Source organism: Polypterus senegalus, chromosome 9 (genome assembly GCF_016835505.1).
Source record: "Polypterus senegalus isolate Bchr_013 chromosome 9, ASM1683550v1, whole genome shotgun sequence".
Taxonomy (NCBI): Eukaryota; Metazoa; Chordata; class Cladistia; order Polypteriformes; family Polypteridae; genus Polypterus; species Polypterus senegalus.
Genome location: NC_053162.1, coordinates 168,001,472 through 168,021,058, shown reverse-complemented (window position 1 = coordinate 168,021,058; position 19,587 = coordinate 168,001,472). Strand labels below are relative to the sequence as shown.

General features: G+C 43.0%; 1 protein-coding gene across 1 annotated transcript in view; it reads left to right on the top strand.

The window, feature by feature from the left end:
- The first annotated feature begins 307 nt into the window (after positions 1–307).
- LOC120535949 (CXADR-like membrane protein) overlaps positions 308–19,587 on the top strand; it is a 161,820-nt gene continuing 142,540 nt past the window's right edge. The window contains exon 1 of the mRNA XM_039764171.1: positions 308–661. Within this exon, the coding sequence (XP_039620105.1) occupies positions 613–661 (49 nt within the window). The 5' untranslated portion in view covers positions 308–612. The remainder of the gene's footprint in view (positions 662–19,587) is intronic.

The following is a 19,587-nucleotide window of genomic DNA, read 5'->3' as shown; positions in this document are numbered from 1 at the left end:
AATATACTTGCGTCTACAAAACCCTTTCGGAAACTATTAGGACCTCGCTATAAATCTCACAAGACGACAGGTCTTCGCGCGTTACTGAGATCTAATATTAACTCTGTTAGCATTATACACCCACCATAAATCCTTACAAACAAATTGAATTTTTAAAAATGCCTTGACGCAATGTGTTCTTTTCAATCGGCAGGTTCTTTCTTATATCACGGCTAAGCTAAGCGAAACGCCGCTTAGCTTGCCAGTAGATGTCGCTGTAGCCCCCGATCTCTTCTCTTGAAAAGAGACAGAGGAAGGAGAGAGAGAGAGATGTGAATAGTGCAACCATTAGGAGGTAGAGATGCACCGAAGGTCCAAGAAATAATGAAAGCAACTTAGTTGGAGGAGGTATTTTGGGAGAGGGAGGGGACCGAGGGGGCTGACACTTGCGGGACCTCTCTGGTTGCCTGTGCATTCTTGCACTATAGAGGAAGCCTTTTAAGATGTGCTGCCCATACGTGCAACTAGACGAAGACGAGAAAGAGACATTCCTAGACTGTGCAGGTCTGCTGAAGCGATTCATGTGACAGCGGGGAAGCGATCGGTGATCCTCTCACTTTAAAGGGATTTATAATGGATTTGGGGACTGTCGCCGGTGCCACCTTCCGACTAATGACCTTAGGTGAGTAACAATGAGGGTGAAATCTCGAAAGCTTCATTAGAGGCATACCTTTCATAAACGGCTAGAGACGAGGGGTGTTAGTGTTGTGAGATGCCTTTAAGCAACTGTTTCTTTTAATTTACTAGAAATGGGGTTATTTTCTTTTAAAAGGTAAAGGTATTTTAATATGACTCTGAAAAATATGCAGGCTCTTTCAACGCCTGATTTTGCGTAGTTGGTCGGTATAATTTAGAATGTCTCCCCAGTTTTAAAAGTTTCCAAATCAAAACAATGCACACTTAAGGGATTGAGTTTACAACCAAAAATAAATGGAGACGGTTACCCTGGATTTGTATAGAAACAACTGGTAGTTTATACACTGGGGTCGTATTATTAGTATTCACTGCCGTCTGGTGTGGAGCAAATGGTATGAAAATAAGCTTACAGTTTTCTTTGTGCCTTCCGGGAAGACAAAGGGTTACATTCTACTCCTTTATTAACATACAGCATTTTTTTTTTTTTTTAACCTTAAAGCGTTTTTAAAAAATGACAGTACGATGGTTAACTGGATGCAGCTGAAAGAGATTGGAGTTGCTTTTGTCTGTTATTGTTTACCAAAGAAGTGTTCCACTCGGTGAATGTGTGAGTGTGTCTTAGGGTGGTACGCTCAAAGTGTTTGTGTGACAGAGTACTACACTTTTTTGTTCTGGAAGTTCAGTTCATTACGAGAAAAAGGAGCTTTGTTTCCAGCAGCCTTCCTGCTCTAAATTGGAAGCATATGTGCACACAACCTTAAGCAACCTAAACGCGATTCAGCATCGGGAGCTACACGTTCTGAGCAATTAGTATAACGGAGAAACGACTCCTTCTCCTTACCGCAAATGACGTGGCAGAGCGCACCGGAGGCTAAGGAGTAGAACGCAGCGTGCCCGGGGTATGGGAGGAGTGGTTGTGGCTCGAGCCTCGTGTGTCTTTTCTTTTTTTTTTAATCTCACATTTCATTGCTCTCTGTTCGTTTTGCTCACTGCTAATCTCTCTCTCTTTCTCTCGCTCGCTCTCTCTATCTGTCTGTGTGTCTTCATGAAATTCTCCTGCTTTCTATTCGTCACTTTTAGTCCCGCTCGGATGTGTGTGCGCCCGGAGCGGACTCCAGTCATTAATTTACTTTGTGTTTATGCATGTGAGCGCACGCGTGCGCGCGTCTGTGTGCTTGTGTGTGTGTGTGTGTGTGTGTGCGCGCGCGTGTGTGTGAGTGTGTAAAAAAAGGGTTGGAAAGGTTTCTATTTATTTTATTTCTTTATCACTATACTGCTATTTGGAAAGAAAAACATTAAGCCAGTTTTTCGAGAATCTTTCTTAACTGCCTAATGTTTGTATTCCATATCTTGCATATTACAACCCCCCCTCCCCATATATTAATTTTTACATTACGCTTTGTGTCTAATAAATGGTATCAGTTCAGCCATTATTACAATTCATTTGAAGGTGTTTCACCGATTCGTGGCAGTGCCTCGCTTTCTCTTTTAATACGCATAACCATAGTGTTTATTCGCTACCAGGATAAGTGCCCGGGTATATTTGGATGAGGACACCCTTAGAGTTAGACACGAGGTTTCGTGCCGCCGTCTGATCTGCATAACTGAACCCTACAACAAATATTATTATTATTGGTCCATTTGAGCTCATGCCGTAATACAACATAATAACCGGGTCCATTCCCATTGGGCCTAGGGTTAGAATGAGGTAGAATAATGGATGGCGCCTTTATTAGAATATGACAATAATAATAATAATAATAATAATAATAATAAATTATTATTATTATTATTATTATTATTATTATTATTATTATTATTATCCATCCATCCATTTTCTAACCCGCTGAATCCGAATACAGGGTCACGGGGGTCTGCCAGAGCCAATCCCAGCCAACACAGGGCACAAGGCAGGAACCAATCCAGGGCAGGGTGCCAACCCACCGCAGATAATTATTATTATTATTATTATTATTATTATTATTATTATTATTATTATTATTATTATTATCATTATGCTCGAACGGCACGGTGGCGCAGTAAGGAGACCTGGGTTCGCTTCCCGGGTCCTTCCTGCGTGGAGTTTGCAATCTCCCCGTGTCTGCGTGGGTTTCCACCGGGTGCTCCGGTTTCCTCGCACAGTCCAAACACATGCAGGTTAGGTGCAATGGCGATCCTAAATTATCCTATAATAGTGTGTGCTTGGTGTGTGTGTTTGTGCCCTGCGGTGGGCTGGCGCCCTGCCCGGGGTTTGTTTTCTGCCCAACACCTTGTGTTGGCTGGGATTGACTCCAGCAGAACCCTGTGACCCTGTAGTTAGGATATAGGGGGTTGGATAATGGATGGATGGATTATTATGCTCTTTAAATTAAAGTAGTACTTCAGAATGCCACAAGGTAACCATTATTGGTTCGCAATAGAACCATCCACTTGATAGTTCTAGGAAAAAAAACTTTCTTTTAGATCCTTAACAGGTTCCGTAAATTGCAGATCTGTGAAATATCAATTGACTCCTCGTTTTAAAACGGACTCGTATAAATAACACATGCTAAATTCAGATCTTCCTAATCTGACTGTATAGCCTTCTCATTCGGTATTTCTGTCCTGTCCACATATTAGGAACTTTTTCAAAGCCCACAGAGCCAATTTCACAAGGCAAAACCCCTGCTCAGGATTTCTAGTGATGGTTCTTGAGCTGCCACTACTATATAGCCAGCATATTTTAAGAGAGCACGACTGAAAATATTTATAGAATGCCGTATTTAACACGCTGTCTTCTTAGTCAATCCCGGTGTATAGCGCCTTTTGTAGGGAGACACATTAGTTAACGTCATCAAAATAGGCTAACAGTATAATAAACAAAAGTGCGGCTTAAGCTCAGTGCTGTTCAGATGGGCATTGCCTCCCCGGGATTCAGATCTGATTACGCGGGTTAGAAAACGAGCGAATCACTAAAGAAAGCCTTCTGTAATATCAACAGACAATGCAATCAACGCCCTTATGAACATTGACACTCTCACAAAGCCTTGGCGTTGCGCAACAATTGGGCGTTTGGCTGTGGACGGCCAAGTCAAATGAACACACTGGTGGATGCGTCGTATGATTGCTTCCTCTCACTTAACAGATTTTTAAGTCTGTCCCAACTAAAGATGGATTTTATGTATTATCATCGTGTGCGTGCTCGAGGAAGAGCTGGTGTTTAGTACCAGTATACGCTAAACATTGTATTGAAAGATACCTGGCACGAGCTCCAAAAAGTCATCAGGCGTGTATGCTTTGTGTGGCTGCTGCGCTTTTTTTTAACCTGGCAGCTCTTTAGTCGCCCAGTTCATAGCACAAGCAATCACTGTTACAAAAAAGAAAGAAAGAAAGAAAGCATGAAGAGCAGTGCAGGGCAACTGAAACACTTAAACCTTCCCCGAAAGGACACTGTCATCGGAATGAATGATTTTCTTACTCCGAGGGGATGAGCTCATCGCACAGGACCCGTTCCATCACCCCTAATTATAAATTCCACACATCTTACATTTTTAAAGCTCTTGCTCGGGAACCCGTCAATGCCGCCTTATCTCAGAATGCAGCTGATTACATTTTATTTATTTTTTTATTATTATTATTTTTTTTATTATTATTGTTTAAATCGTCGCGCACATTGATATTAACTGACAATCAGCCCCGATTGGCTCGAAACGCTCCTCGCGCTCACTTTGTAAAGGCGCAGACCGCGGCTCCAAGAACAATACATCGAGGTTCGCTTTTTGTTTCACGAGAGCTGCCGCTTTGCCTCTGAATTGATGTGCTGTGGGTCTTGCGTTGGTACAAAAGCGCACAAATACGCATGCAGCTGTTTATTATTAGCTTTTCAATTAGCGTGCGGCTCTTTCATCTTCCAATCTGTATATATTTTTGGCATATCTGAAAAAAAAAATCGAGTTGAATAGTAGATATTAAAAAGAAAAAGAAAAAAAAAAAAACCAGTGTGAAGATCAGGCGAAAATGCCAGTCTGATTTTGCTTAGCAACCAGGCGTGCCATTAAAGATCAGTCAGGCTGTCTCTCTCTTTCCAGATATGGCGATTAAATATGTGCGTGCATTGTGATTTTGAGTATTTACTTAAAAAAAAAATATATGGCAAAAGTGCCTCTTTCAGCGAGTGAAGGAATGTTGCTACACCCAGTGGACCGATTTTGCGTCTAATGGAGTTGTATTAAAGGAGGCAGATGGGCATTGCCGTTAAACACAATGGGGATTGCATCCAAACATTTATCAGTGGATGTCAAGTCTGCTTTGTTCTCCGTTTTGTTCAAAGGTTGACCCTTACAAGGAAATCCTTGTTTAGAAGTGGCTGACAATAGGTTGTCAAATTCGCAGCCCTCCACCATTGCCGTCACTTTCAAAGGTGGGTTACCTTCCATACTGCAAAGCTTGAGGGCTAGTTGTACTGAAGTGCCATCTTTCGATCTTGAGATTAATGGTTCTTTAATGGCACTTTTCTGGGTTGTGTGGCTCCTCCTTAAATACCTTGGAAGTCTCGTCTTGAAAGATGGCTCAATTGACAAAGAAATAGAATTGGGGATCAGCAAAGCCAGTCAGTGACTTGGTCACCTGTTTCACACGTCTTATGAACAACAAAACCATCAGACTTGCTATAAAGATCAAAGTGTACAAAGCAGTTTCTAGTAACCAGTCTTCTTGTGTCACCAACATGTACCCGTGAGGTCCCTGAGATCAATCATGGGCGTCAAATGAGAGGACAGGGTAGCAAACTTGCAAGTCCTTGACAGAGCAGACCCAGTCAGCAGCACTGAGGCCCTAATCCTGAAGACATGGGTCACGTCATAAGGACGGACAATTCTAGCACACCATGGGACCAGAGACCTCATGGGTAAGCAAAGAAACATTTAAATTAAAGAGTGACTATGCTCCCTGGAGAACTGGACACTCATGCACAGGACAAGATTAGCAGGAAAAAAAGTCAGTTCTTGAGATATTGGACAACGGCAGACATGAAAATGATAAGACCACCAGGGAATGTAGCCTCAGAGGCAGCACTTACTCCAGAATCGTCCTTCCAGTGTGTGTGGCTCCAAGACAGGACTTAATTGTCATGAACAGACCCCCAGAAAATGACACATTGGATATCATTGGCTATAATGTTCTACCAAAAGAGAGTGGGTACCTTGCAGAAATCTTTAGTGCATGAAAGGCTACCCAGTAGGATAGGAAGAGATCAAGAAAACCTAACCATAGTTCAGGCTTTTTATAAGACCACCAGGGACATCTTAACAGCATTATAGGGCCCCAGGCAAAGCAGTGCACTGGAGCCCCTAAATAAACAAGCACTCAGCAAGTCACAACATACATAGATCAGCATGAGGCCCCCGGCATGCATTAAGACGGCCCTGAAGACCATGAACCAATCGGTAAATCACCAATCTGTTATCGTCTCCTCTTGGTTATTTATGGAACCTGTTACAGACTGAAATCAGTAAAGATTCATTCTGGAACCTTCATGAGGACGGTTCTCATGGGAGCCCAAAATGGTTCCCCTATGGTGTCGCTCGGAAGGACCGCTTTGGCACCTTACTTTTGGATGGTGATTACTAGGAGGTCATCACCTGCTGAATAAGGCTCACATCACCTCTCTTTTAGCCATACCTCTGTCCCCTATACATGTGACATTAGCTATATTTGAACTTGTGCTTCAGTCTTTTGGTTGAGCGGTTGCAGACCTCTTGTTGTTGGAACAGCAGTCCCATTCAAGGACTCGACATTTTTATTTTCCAGCACTGAAAATTGCCCCTTTGAGCGTAATTAAGATTCTCGAAAACGAAAAGACTTGGGACTCATTTAAAAGAAGCCTACAAATGGTTACCAGATGAATCCCACGCTCAAGCTCAAACTTGTAATGGATCTCCGAGCCAAGACACCTTATCTGTCTGAATCTGCTTCAAAGAGACTGAGGGTGTAGAAGGCTTGAAATGAGAAGGCTGTCATTTAAAATTGCAGCTTGAGCCACTGCTTCTTCATGATGGCTGTGATCCAAACCACTGTCTTCCTTTCATGTTAACCCCCCCCCCCTTCCTTATGTGGTCCCCAGCCAGATCACTTCATCTGTGCTCTTCACACACAGCCTGGGTATATTGGGGTTGCGGTTGGCAGCTTGTGTGCATAAGCAATGCATCCTCACCAAGCTTATATAATGCCATTCAGTGTATGTAGATAGAAAGGTGATACTTTATTTGTCATCTGGGGGAATGTCACTTGCATTGGTGGCACAATGACCTGGGTTCAAATGTCCATCTGGTCACTTTCTGCCATGAGGGTTGTGTCAGCCTGGGTTGTCTCTCACATGTCCAAACTGTGAACACTGGGTTGATGGGCATGTCTAGATTTGATGACTTTTGGTATCATCTACTTTGGCTCCAAGACTCCATGAACTTGATAAACAAGTTGGAAAAGGATGGATGGACTGATGGTTGGATATGTTGTACCTGTATATACCTACAACTGTATACTGGAATTAAAACAGGACAGGAAGCTGGAGATCCATTCTGTGTCAAAGAAAAAGAAAATGTTACACCCAGAATCAACAACCTAGTCTATGTGGGCAGGTTAGGTTAAAAGATCAGAGGTAGAACTTCTTTTATTTTCAACATGACCACTAGAGGGACACACAGTGGGCTTCCCATAGCGAGAGGACACCCAGACAGGTTGAGATGTTTGCTCTGTTGCTACAGCACACAAATAATGCCTCAGTGATGTTGTTAATCAGTCAAACATTCAGCTGAGTACGTTTGACAGGGCCCTGAGGCCTCCTGGCACTTGGATATGACAAGGGGAGGGTGCCAGCAATAAAGATTCTGGGAAGGCTGTCATACAAATTAAGGAGGATCTGGAAAGCCCAGGAAAACAATACAATGGGTGGGACAGCAGGTGGCGACACAAACTATCAGAATATCTGCATCTGCTATACAAAGACGACCCCAGCCACGTGGGTCACATGGTAACATCCTTAACCATGGACCAATGAATCAAAGTGTTTGTACACGATTTGTGACAATACCTGACACTGAGTGCCTTTCTTTACCAGTCATGTTTATTCTGGTGTGAGGTTTGAACAACCTGACATGGAGATGCTTGGCATGAGGTCCCCAGTTTATATCATTGTTAGTATTCACAGTACTGCTGGAAAATAAATTCAAGAAATGAAATGTTTAATAAACAAGAGGGGACATTTTAGTTTAGTAAGCTCATCCAGTTAGCTGAGAGCTGTATCACCCTGATCTCTCATCCAGATACTTTTAAAAAATTGTCAGGGTTTCCAATTCTAGTCCATAATTCGGTAGCTTGTTCTGGAATTGGACAACCCTTTGTGTAAAGATGTATGGTGTCAGTCTTAAATATGCTGCCCCTCACCTTCTGTCAACGTCCTTGCGTACTTTATTTATGTTTATGTACAGACAAAGGAGGCAATTAAACACTATATGCACACAGAGCTGGTGATGGTGTTTGTGTGTGAGTGCGTGTTGTGTTTGTGTGACAGTTTATGCGTGTGTTTATGTATGTATATATAATATATATATTTACTCTATATATGAACATATGTGTTGTGACAGTTTTAGGGTTTCCTCGCACCCTTGTACCCTCAGACCACACGTCACACACCAGATTAAAAGTCCAATTATTATTTATTATAATAATAATGTGCACAAAGCACGCTCCTCTCCACAATTCTCAATAAACAATACAATAATTCAATAACCAATCCTCCACTCCCAGACGCTTAGCCACCCTGCCTCCTAACTCAGCTCGCTGTCTGGGAGCTCCCACAGTCCTTTTATATTCTCTGACCCAGAAGTGTTCCCTATCCTCAGTCCATGTGATTCTCAATCACTTCCGGGTCAGGTAAAAGTTCTTTTCTTCAACCCGGAAGTCCGTCACTCTTCCTATGACGAACGTCTGGGTCATAGGGCACGAAGAAGTCCTTGGTCCTCCCTGCAGCTCCCTCTTGTGGCCCCCATGGCTTCCAGCAGGGCTGTGCATAAAAACCACATTGTCCATGGTGCCATGCTGGTCTTCTGGGGACCTCCATGCTGAAAGGAGGGCTCCACCTGGGGGCTTGGGGGTATTGGCCGGGATAAACGGCCGGCCATCCTCCACAGTGTGTATGTATGTATAGATATATAAATATATGTGTGTGTGTGTATATATACACTCACCTAAAGGATTATTAGGAACACCTGTTCAATGTCTCATTAATGCAATTATCTAATCAACCAATCACATGGCAGTTGCTTCAATGCATTTAGGGGTGTGGTCCTGGTCAAGACAATCTCCTGAACTCCAAACTGAATGTCAGAATGGGAAAGAAAGGTGATTTAAGCAATTTTGAGCGTGGCATGGTTGTTGGTGCCAGACGGGCTGGTCTGAGTATTTCACAATCTGCTCAGTTACTGGGATTTTCACGCACAACCATTTCTAGGGTTTACAAAGAATGGTGTGAAAAGGGAAAAACATCCAGTATGCGGCAGTCCTGTGGGCGAAAATGCCTTGTTGATGCTAGAGGTCAGAGGAGAATGGGCCGACTGATTCAAGCTGATAGAAGAGCAACTTTGACTGAAATAACCACTCGTTACAACCGAGGTATGCAGCAAAGCATTTGTGAAGCCACAACACGCACAACCTTGAGGCGGATGGGCTACAACAGCAGAAGACCCCACCGGGTACCACTCATCTCTACTACAAATAGGAAAAAGAGGCTACAATTTGCATGAGCTCACCAAAATTGGACAGTTGAAGACTGCAAAAATGTTGCCTGCTCTGATGAGTCTCGATTTCTGTTGAGACATTCAAATGGTAGAGTCAGAATTTGGCGTAAACAGAATGAGAACATGGATCCATCATGCCTTGTTACCACTGTGCAGGCTGGTGATGGTGGTGTAATGGTGTGGGGGATGTTTTCTTGGCACACTTTAGGCCCCTTAGTGCCAATTGGGCATCGTTTAAATGCCACGGGCTACCTGAGCATTGTTTCTGACCATGTCCATCCCTTCATGACCACCATGTACCCATCCTCTGAGGGCTACTTCCAGCAGGATAATGCACCATGTCACAAAGCCCGAATCATTTCAAATTGGTTTCTTGAACATGACAATGAGTTCACTGTACTAAAATGGCCCCCACAGTCACCAGATCTCAACCTTGGATTGCTGCTGTCATAATCAGTTTGAGTTTCATGGTTTGTTTCAATTACGACAGTATTTGTAGGACTTGTGTTGAAGAGACATTCAGCATTTGTCAAGCATTGTAAGTATACAACTGGCTTCATCGATAACTTCACATCCAGCTTTTGAGAGTTTAAACATTCATAAACATCAAAGTGTCCACTACTCAAATCGTCAGCTGTCAATCTAAGATGTTAAAGAGGCATTGGTGGTTGTCAAAAGAGTAAAATATTTGGCCATTTTGGTACACTTGAAAGCAACAACCGAACAACTCAGCGGCAGCCATCAACTCACATGCAGAACCATAGGTGAAGGGTTTAATTAAGCATTTCACTCTTATAGTGCTCCTGTGTAGTCTAATTATCTCCTGTACCGTCATCAGTCCACACCTTGAACCTGTCCCAGTCATTCAATACATAAGACACAATGTTCCTCCGGATATCAAGAGTGAGCCTGATATGGCCGTGCAATATGTACCAAAGAGAATGAGAAAGGCAGGCGGCATCTCCTGGCATGGAAACCACTCGGTAAGTGACAGTTCTTTGATCGATGGTAATCACCTCGATGGACATGTTAATGGGGGTACGGTGGGAATGATAAAGGAAATGGGTACCTGAGAAATGTAAAGTAAGTCTAAAATACCTACACAATAACTATAATCGTAATAAATGAACAATAAAATAGCTGAGAAGCCGTGGATTAAATAAAAAGGCTGTAGTTATCAGCAGGGAGACGTGAATCCCGTGGCGAAGCAAGGAAGGGAATGAAGAGACTGGAGCGACGGACAGCCTTATATAGGCAGCCAGCCAACAACGTGGGAGGCATTGGGATGGGGGACCCAATGCCACCTCACATGGTGGCCGAGCTGCAGGCTATGGACGTATATATGTACGTAAGTAGGATTCAGTTAGCGTTGTGAACCCGCGTACCAAATTTGTTGAAGATGGGCCCATAAGTAACAAAGACTGTTGAAAAGTTCAATATGGCGGCCGACAGTAGCATCATACCACCGAAATAAGTACCAAATTTCAGCCTTTTACCTACACGGGAAGTTGGAGAATTAGTGACATTGGAAAGTTTAATATGGCGGCTGACAGTGGCGTCATACCACGGAAATAAGTACGTACATCAGTTTTGGTTAGTGCAGGGAAGCCGCCTACCAAATTTCATGAAGATGGGGCCATAAATAAGAAAGTTCAACATGGCGGAGGTTGTTGACCGTTATGACCGTTACGCGTAGAATTTTGAAATGAAACCTGCTTAACTTTTGTAAGTAAGTTGTAAGGAATGAGCCTGCCAAATTTCAGCCTTCTACCTACACGGGGAGTTGGAGAATTAGTGACGTTGGAAAATTCAATATGGCGGCCGACAGTGGCGTCATACCACTGAAATGAGTAACGTACATCGGTTTTGGTTAGCGCAGGGAAGCCGCCTACCAAATTTCGTGAAGATGGGGTCAGCCTTCTACCTACACGAGAAGTTGGAAAATTAGTGATGAGTCAGTGAGGGCTTTGCCTTTTATTAGTATACATAAATATATGTATGTGTGTATGTATATATAAATATACTGTATATATGAATATATGTGTGTATGTATGTATAGATATACTGTATATATGAATTTATGTGTGTATGCAGATCGTAGCAGGGCGAGTGATGCAGAGTGACACCAGAAACAGTGTTGCCAACTTGAATACAAAGAACTACAAAGCAAAATAATTGCTCAGTGCCACTACAATGTATGGCTAGTTGCATTCTAAATCACTGGTGGCATTCTGAAAGTCTTCCCGTCCAGCGTGGTCATGTGGGCTTCCTGGGCTCTGTTGCCTTCAAGGGGCAGTTTCTTGAAGTTGTGAGGGAAATACATAGTAATTAAACAAACAAAAAAGTCAAAAATGTTAGGATTACAGAGGTGGGTCCCCATTTAATGACACATTGTAAGCCAAAAAAAGATATTTGAAATTACGGTAATTAAATGCATTTTATTCAGTCACGAGGCCCAGGATGGCTGACTCTGTTTTTATTGATGGTGGTTCTTATAAGGCACCTTGTGTGGCAGAGACAGGACTTCTGGTCGAGATGTAGAAGTGATGTCAGAGCTCCTTTCTATGGTCCTCAGGCCTGAGGGCAAAACCGGAAAATGTGTAAGAAGCAGTGTTATCCTATGGTCCAGGGTGGAATATCAAGTAAAGTGATTATTAGAGAAGCCCTGATGGTGTCCTCTACTCATATGTGTGACAAAACATAAATAAATAATACTAGCTGTGTAAGCCTGTGCTGTAAAAAGCCCAGGGTCCTAGAAACTATTGACATTGTCAGAAAAAAAATTGAAATGTAAAGTTAGGTAATTGAAACAAGCTACTCTAGGCATCTCTCTCCTAGGAGGTTTCATTTTCCGACGTGTTCACCTCACTTCTGTATTAGCTTCTAAGCGAGTTTTCTGTTTCCTCAGAGGTAGAGCCCTTACCCCAACTCCACCTCTCACTTCCGGGCCGGACAGACAGACACACACACATTTCCACACTTAGATGATTATATATAAGATTAATGGACAAAAGGGAGTGTTATCACAGATCTTTGAACCCAAAGGATGCCAGATAAAAAAAAACTATTAAGAAAAAAAGAGATTATTATAACAAAAATATTTTTATTTAAGACAGTAAAAGGTATTGGCATCAAAATACAAAGACAAAGGAGAAGGTAGAATAAAACCTTTCACTTTCTCCTGCTGTCTACTCCTTAGAACTCTCCTTCTTCTGTCAGCTGAACTCATATCCACTCTTCTACTGACTCTACATTGAACTGGTGTATGGTCAAGAAGGTCTTTTAGGCCCCTATCTGGAAAAGCTTACAAGGTAAGTCCAGCTAACACTCCCAAAGTCATATAAAAAGCAAAGGAGGCTCCTGTGGTCATCCTAACAAAACTCCCTCTAGAGGCCTTAAGTGTCCCTGCATTCTTGGATCTTAATCATCGAACACAACACCAGCCAAGCCTGTAAATGGTGGGCACTTTTCCATCCTACTAGGGAGCAAAAGAATATTAGGTAAAAAGACTGCCTGCTGCCATGTAACAGCAGTCAACTGTGTCCTGAACTTGCTTTGGCACCCCACTGTCCACTATCGAGACTGGCCCTTTGTCACCGGCAGTGGGAGCACTGCCACTTGGGCAACCTATTTTGCTATATATGTATGTATTTATGAGAATATATATATATATATATATATATATTGTGAACGCTGGCCCCGGCACAGACAGACGGACAACATGTTTTCACCCATCACACCGTTTATTTACACTATATACAATATTTACAATGTCCAAAGTCACGTGCACTCACACCCCAGTGCCTCTGCACCGATTTCCCCAAAGTCCAGGGCCCACAGTCTTTTTGCCTTCCTGGCCGCCTCCCGTCCTCTCTCTCCAGTTCAGTCCTGCTACCTCCCGACATCCACCCATGACTGGAGGGAGGCGGCCCCTTTTATGGGAACCCGGATGGGCTCCAGCTGCTTCCCGGCACTTAACGTTGGCCACACCCCTGTGTGGCAGAAGTGCCGGGCTCCCGGGATAAATAGGCACTGGGGCGCCGCCTGGCGGTGGCCACGGGTCCCTACAAGGCTGGGCTTCAAAGCCCCCTACCCGAGGCCTCCTGCATAACCAGGACGGACGCCCCTTCTTGGTCTGGAGGAGGCACACGCCCTCCTCTGGTCCTCCAAGGCGTCCCGGCCGGGCTCCAGCCTCGGCCGAGGACCACACGGGATGAACCGGCATCGGGGCGTTGCCTGGCGGTGGCCACGGGTCCCTACAGGGCTGGGCTTCCAAGCCCCTTACCCGAGGCCCCCAATATAACCAGGACGGACGCCCCCTCGCGGTCTGGAGGAGGCACAAGCCCTCCTCTCCTCCTCCTGAGCCCGGCCGGGGACCACAGTATATATATATATATATATATATATATATATATATATATATATATATATATATATATATGTGTGTGTGTGTGTATATATATGTGTATATATATATATCTATATGGTATGCTGTATATGTAGAGGGTAATCCAGATCTAATTATGCAGATCCAGATCGTCTGCATGACTTTGATTTATGTGGGGACGATTCCAGTTTGGTGCAAAGGCGATTCTTCATGGCGTCAGTTTGAACACTTCTAGATGGTCCAGGATTTTTCGGGTGATTTTCTATGTGATAAACTTAATAAGTTATAGCGTAATGAAAATTGCATAATTAGATCTAGACCACCCTATATATATGTAAGTATATACACAGTGTTTATTGTGTATAATTTGTATGTACTAATAATTTTAAACATGTACATAATATACACTTTTTTGTTATTTTTAAGCATCAGAGCAATTAAATATAGCTCGCCATTTTCAAGGCACAATGCCAGTGCCTAGAGATGTCTTGAGAACAATCTGCAGCAACTACAGCAAAGACTGAATGAATGGGGACTAAAATGTCTGCTTAGGGAAAGAATGTCAATTGTGAGCTCTAAACACATTAGTCATATGTCGCCTATTATATAATTTAATATTGACATAACCATTATATGATGCAAACATAAAAAGGAACAGTTATTCTCATGGTTATGACTGTTCTGTCAGAACCAAATGATAAAGAAGGGGCATATTTACTCAGGCAAAAAAATTACAAATAATGTGATCATTGTCTCTTTGACGCTGAATAAAAAGAAAACTTGATGCTTGGCTTCTCGGCTACAATGGAATTTCATTAGCTAGTTTATTATTTGTTTTTTCATCCAGGGGATTGAAATTCTCATCCTGAAAAACTTGTTAAACCCCAAAGTGAAGGCTAATTAGTCTTATTAAGTCAAATTAGGGCCTGTTGTTTTCCACTTTCCTGTTTTATGTCCTTCCCTTTAATCATTGGGGAACGCGGTGGGAACTGGCTGCTGAAGAGGTTTTCAATTGTGAGCCTTCTGGCGTTAAACCTTTTCCCCAGCTAATCTGCGTGAACAGCAACAAGGGGATGATTTAGGAACACACATGTGGACAGTGGCTGAACTGGAAGGCACATAAAGGTGATTTGGGTGGCTACATGGCCAAAGCTGGGGACTTTCACGAGGCTCTGAACACCACACTGACTGGTTTTGTTGTGTGTGGGCAGCACAGCTCCACCCGAGTGCCTCCCTTCAGTCTTTAAGTTTTGTTCCATTTAAAGAGAAAGGCCTAAGCCACGGTTTATGGATGTGGTGAAAGAGGACATGCAGGTGATGGGTGTAACAGAACAAGATGCAGAGGACAGAAAGATATGGAAGAAGATCATCCGCTGTGGCAACCCCTAATGGGAGCAGCCGAAAGAACAAGAAGAAGAAGAAGAGTGTTCGGTGTCTGTGAGATCTCCAGCATCCATGTGGATTTCCGCCCCCACAGGTATTCCTACACTACTTCTGTATTCCAAAGCTCTGCTGTTCAGACAGAGAGAAGACTTGAAATTTGCCCCTCACAAGTGAGTGCGGGAGTCATGATGAGCATATCCATACAACCCATAATTGGAACTGAGTGCGATCAGAAAATGGTTGGAATGCTGAAATGGATTTTGTAGATCAGGGTGAATTTGGTGTAATATGAAACACACACAGTCGAAGAGACCGGTGACAGCATGTGGACTGAAGAAGGAGGGGACATCATTTAAAAACGGGTGACAAGTCTGTTTTTGTTTTCCCAGTTCTGATCCAGGCTAACTCCCCATGCCTGCGTGCAGAATTTGCACATTCTCCCAATGTGTGGCTGGTTATTTCTCCAGGGATTCCACCGGATGTACTCCTACATGACCAAAAACAAGCAGATTAAGTCAGATATCAAAGAGAAACTAGCGGAGTGGGTGACAGTGTGGGTGTGATGTGAGTGAGCCCTAATATACAAATGTTTTGACAACAGAAGGATGAGTTCCACCATGAGCTCTGTGCTGCATGGATGGACCACCCTCAATTAGACCAGAGAGTTAGAAAATCGGATGGACAGGTGCTGAAAATTCGTCGTTACTTAGGCGGCATCTCCACTCTTCCTCTACTCGGACAGTTCTCTTCAGGAGCAGACCAGTGAGACTGAGGGGACTTGCCCTCCGTAGACAAACTATTGGATATCAAACCTTTTCCTTTCACGAATAATGCATGGGCACTTTTGCTGCCTGTTTTATTTATTTTTTTATATATATATATTTTTTCCCTAGAGCATCCTTCTCTGTCTTGTTAACTGATTGCCGCTCCCCCGGGTGCCTCACTTTGTGACAGCGCTGCGCTGTCTCATTAGACTGAGCGCTTTGCAGGGACCATTTTCAGCTCCTACACATCTGCTCAGCACCTTCTCTTGGTTGGTTGGTTGGTGTGTGTGTGTGTTGGTGTTGTTTGGGGGCGGCTTGATCGCTTTTCCACCCATATGTTAAAAGCAATGGTAAGCCTGGGGTCGACTGTGTCCCTAATTGCGTTACTCAAATCTTTACTCTAAAAAAAGGCAGCGCAGCTTACGAAAGCCGCATTCTGGATGATAAGTGTATTCGGTCTCGTGTTGCGTTTCATATCACGTCTCCCTAATCCTTTCCATAAGCACGCTGAGTGTGCGCAGGTAAATATCACAGAAGTACAGCGCGTGCTCGGCGCATCCGCCCGGTCCGACACTGCTAGCCCGACGCCAGTAATGCACCGCATGCTGTCCTCCCCGACTCTCCTCAGTTAGTGTCAGATTGCTGGATCTGTGACTTTGTCAGTATGAATGCACCATTGTTCTCCTTGCTGGAGTTAAAAAAAAAGCGACATTAAAAAGATCTATTTTTTTCCTCTGTGATGTGTGCGCTTCAGATATTTTTTATTGGTTTTGCTGTAAGTGATTTCGCTTTTCGCTTTCTGGCAAATCTGCACTGCTGGAGCCTTTGAAAAGCAGCAGCTGTGGTGCACTCTTAGACTTCCTCATCGTATTCCGGTTTATTGCCAATTGTTATGAAAAGCCGTTAAACACTCAGGTGCCCTGAAAGGCGAAGAAGATTTTGGACTGTTATTATATTGGACCGTTCCATTATATTGTACGAGATCTCCTCAGAGGAAGCCGAGCGCAGCTTACAAGCTCCACACGGGCTGTCAACCCAAATGACTCTCAGGTCCTGCTAATCATTTCAATATATGACAGAAGCACCGCAAGGGTCCTGTCTGCCCTTTTATTCATAGCTGCTCGTGTTTTATTTTCATTGCTGCTGTCGAGTACCTGAGTTATGAATATTTCCCTCTTGAGGAAGGCCATTAGTTAATTAGCCAAGATGAAGTATTCTTATCCTGCAGGAACTGAGAGGCTTGCAAAAACAGATCATTTATGAACAGAAAATCTCTTACCTGTTCCTGTACTGTATATATGCTGCATAAATATATCAGTAGGTCCAACTAACCAGTAGCACATAGGACTTGTCTTTTAGTCCAGAACATCCAAGAATAGTCAAGACATGGATTCTACAACACACTGCTCTTCATCTTGGTCATTAATACTGTCACACAAGACCCACAGTGTGATGTTCCATGGGCCCTAGTCAATGTTGATGACATTATGCTCACAACAACCACTGGTATGGGCACTGCAAGGTCAAGTCCAGGTATGGAGTAATCATCTTAGTCAGTATGGCTTTGCCTTAACATCAAAAAGACAGAATACATACAAACATGTCCACAAGTTGGTACTATCCCAGTTAGTGACACTCTTGAAAGGCACTATATGGTGTTTTAGTGGGTTCTGTGGTTCATCACAGAGCCATTGCTTGACAAAGAACCATTTCATTCTGCGGTGGTTATTTTTTTAACCAATATACTAATGGATGACACCAGATTTCAAACCTCAAACCAGGATGTGGCTCCTGCAAGTGAGGGGATCCTGAAATGAGCAGCATGATGCTGGTCCATCATAAAACAGAAGACTATGAAAGCTCAGACATGAAACTCTCACAAGTTAAATGAGCCAAAACTATGAATACACATTTTATTGTGATGGGACTTCAACACAAAACAAGGTCACACCAACAGTTGGCACTTTCAGGTTTATCTCACAAAAGGAAGGACCCCCCACCTGTGCAGCCACAAACATGATACTGACTGCTGATCTTGATGAACTTTATAATAAAGAGGACCACCATTAAGACCACAAACTTTCTACTCTCAGATCCTAAAGATCTTTAATCACAAGCTGAATATCTTCTAATGAAGATTTCAATATCCCGAAATTTATTGTTACTGAGGGGACCTTCTCTCTTACAAATCCTGGTTCTTGTATGGCATTGTATGGTTCTTTGCTGGGTTGTGTGGTTTTTCATAGCTCCATTTTTTGACAAAGCTCCATTTTATTCCAGGATGGGTTCATTGCATATGAAGTTGGTTCTTTGTGCCTTGAATCACTTCCTAAAATGTAGAAGAAACCTGAAATCATGAATGTGTGGTAGGCCACCTAACAGGACACCAACAAATTAAGAAAACCTGACCTGAGCCTGTGAGTCGCTGTAGGCAGAGAGGGTCCTTTAAAAATCACAACCCATTGGTGTTTCACAAATCCGTTATCATCTCTTCATGGTTACTTACTGTATGTGGGTCTAAGTAAATAAAGTTTCTGTCTGGAACCTTCTTGTCAAAGGGTCTTTTGGGAACCAAAAATGGTTCCCTTATGTATATTGCATGTCTTAGGAACCACTCCGGCACCTTTTATTTTTAAGAGTGGATGAGGACCCAATAAGGACTAGTACCTTTCAGTATCTACCTTCCTACCTGGAAACTGATGGCAGTAACAGCAATGAAGTGTGAACAGTGTAATGCAGTCTGCTTTCAGTGAAAAGAAGTTACTGGAATATTCTGTAACAGATTAGAACATTAGAACACTCGAGACGAGAACAGGCCATTGAGCTCAACAAAGCTCGCCAGTCCTATCCACTTATTTCTTCCAAAGAAACATCAAGTTGAGTTTTGAAAGTCCCTAATGTCTTGCTGTCTACCACACTACTTGTTCTCTTATTCCAAGTGTCTATTTTTATTTGTGTAAAGAAAAACTTCCTAATGTTTCTGTGAAATTTACCCTTAACAAGTTTCCTACTCTGTCCCTGTGTCCTTGATGAACTCATTTAAAAGTCACAGTCTTGATCCACTGTACTTATTCCCTTCATCATTTTAAACTCTTCACTCACATCTCCTCTTAATCTTCTTTAAAGGCTCAGCTCTTTTCATCTTTCCTCATAACTCATCCCCTGTAGCTCCTCAATCAGCCCAGTCGCTCTTCTCTGGACCTTTTCTAGCACTGCTTTGTCCTTTTTGCAGCCTGGAGACCAAAACTGCACCCAGTACTCCAGATGAGGCCTCACCAGTGTGTTATAAAGCTTGAGCGTCACCTCCTGTGACTTGCGCTCCACACATCAAGGCGCTATATAACCTGACATTCTGTTAGCCTTCTTAATGGCTTCTGAACACTGTTGGGAAGTCGATAGCTTAGAGTCCACTATGACTCCTAAATCCTTCTCATAAGGTGTACTCTCGATTTTCTGACCGCCCATTGTGTATTCAGACCTCACATTTTTACTTCCTATCTATAATTCTTTACATTTATTGACATTAAATTTAATCTGCCACAAATCTGCCCAAGTCTGTATGCTGTCCAAGTCCTTCTGTGATGATATAACGGATTCCAAATTATCT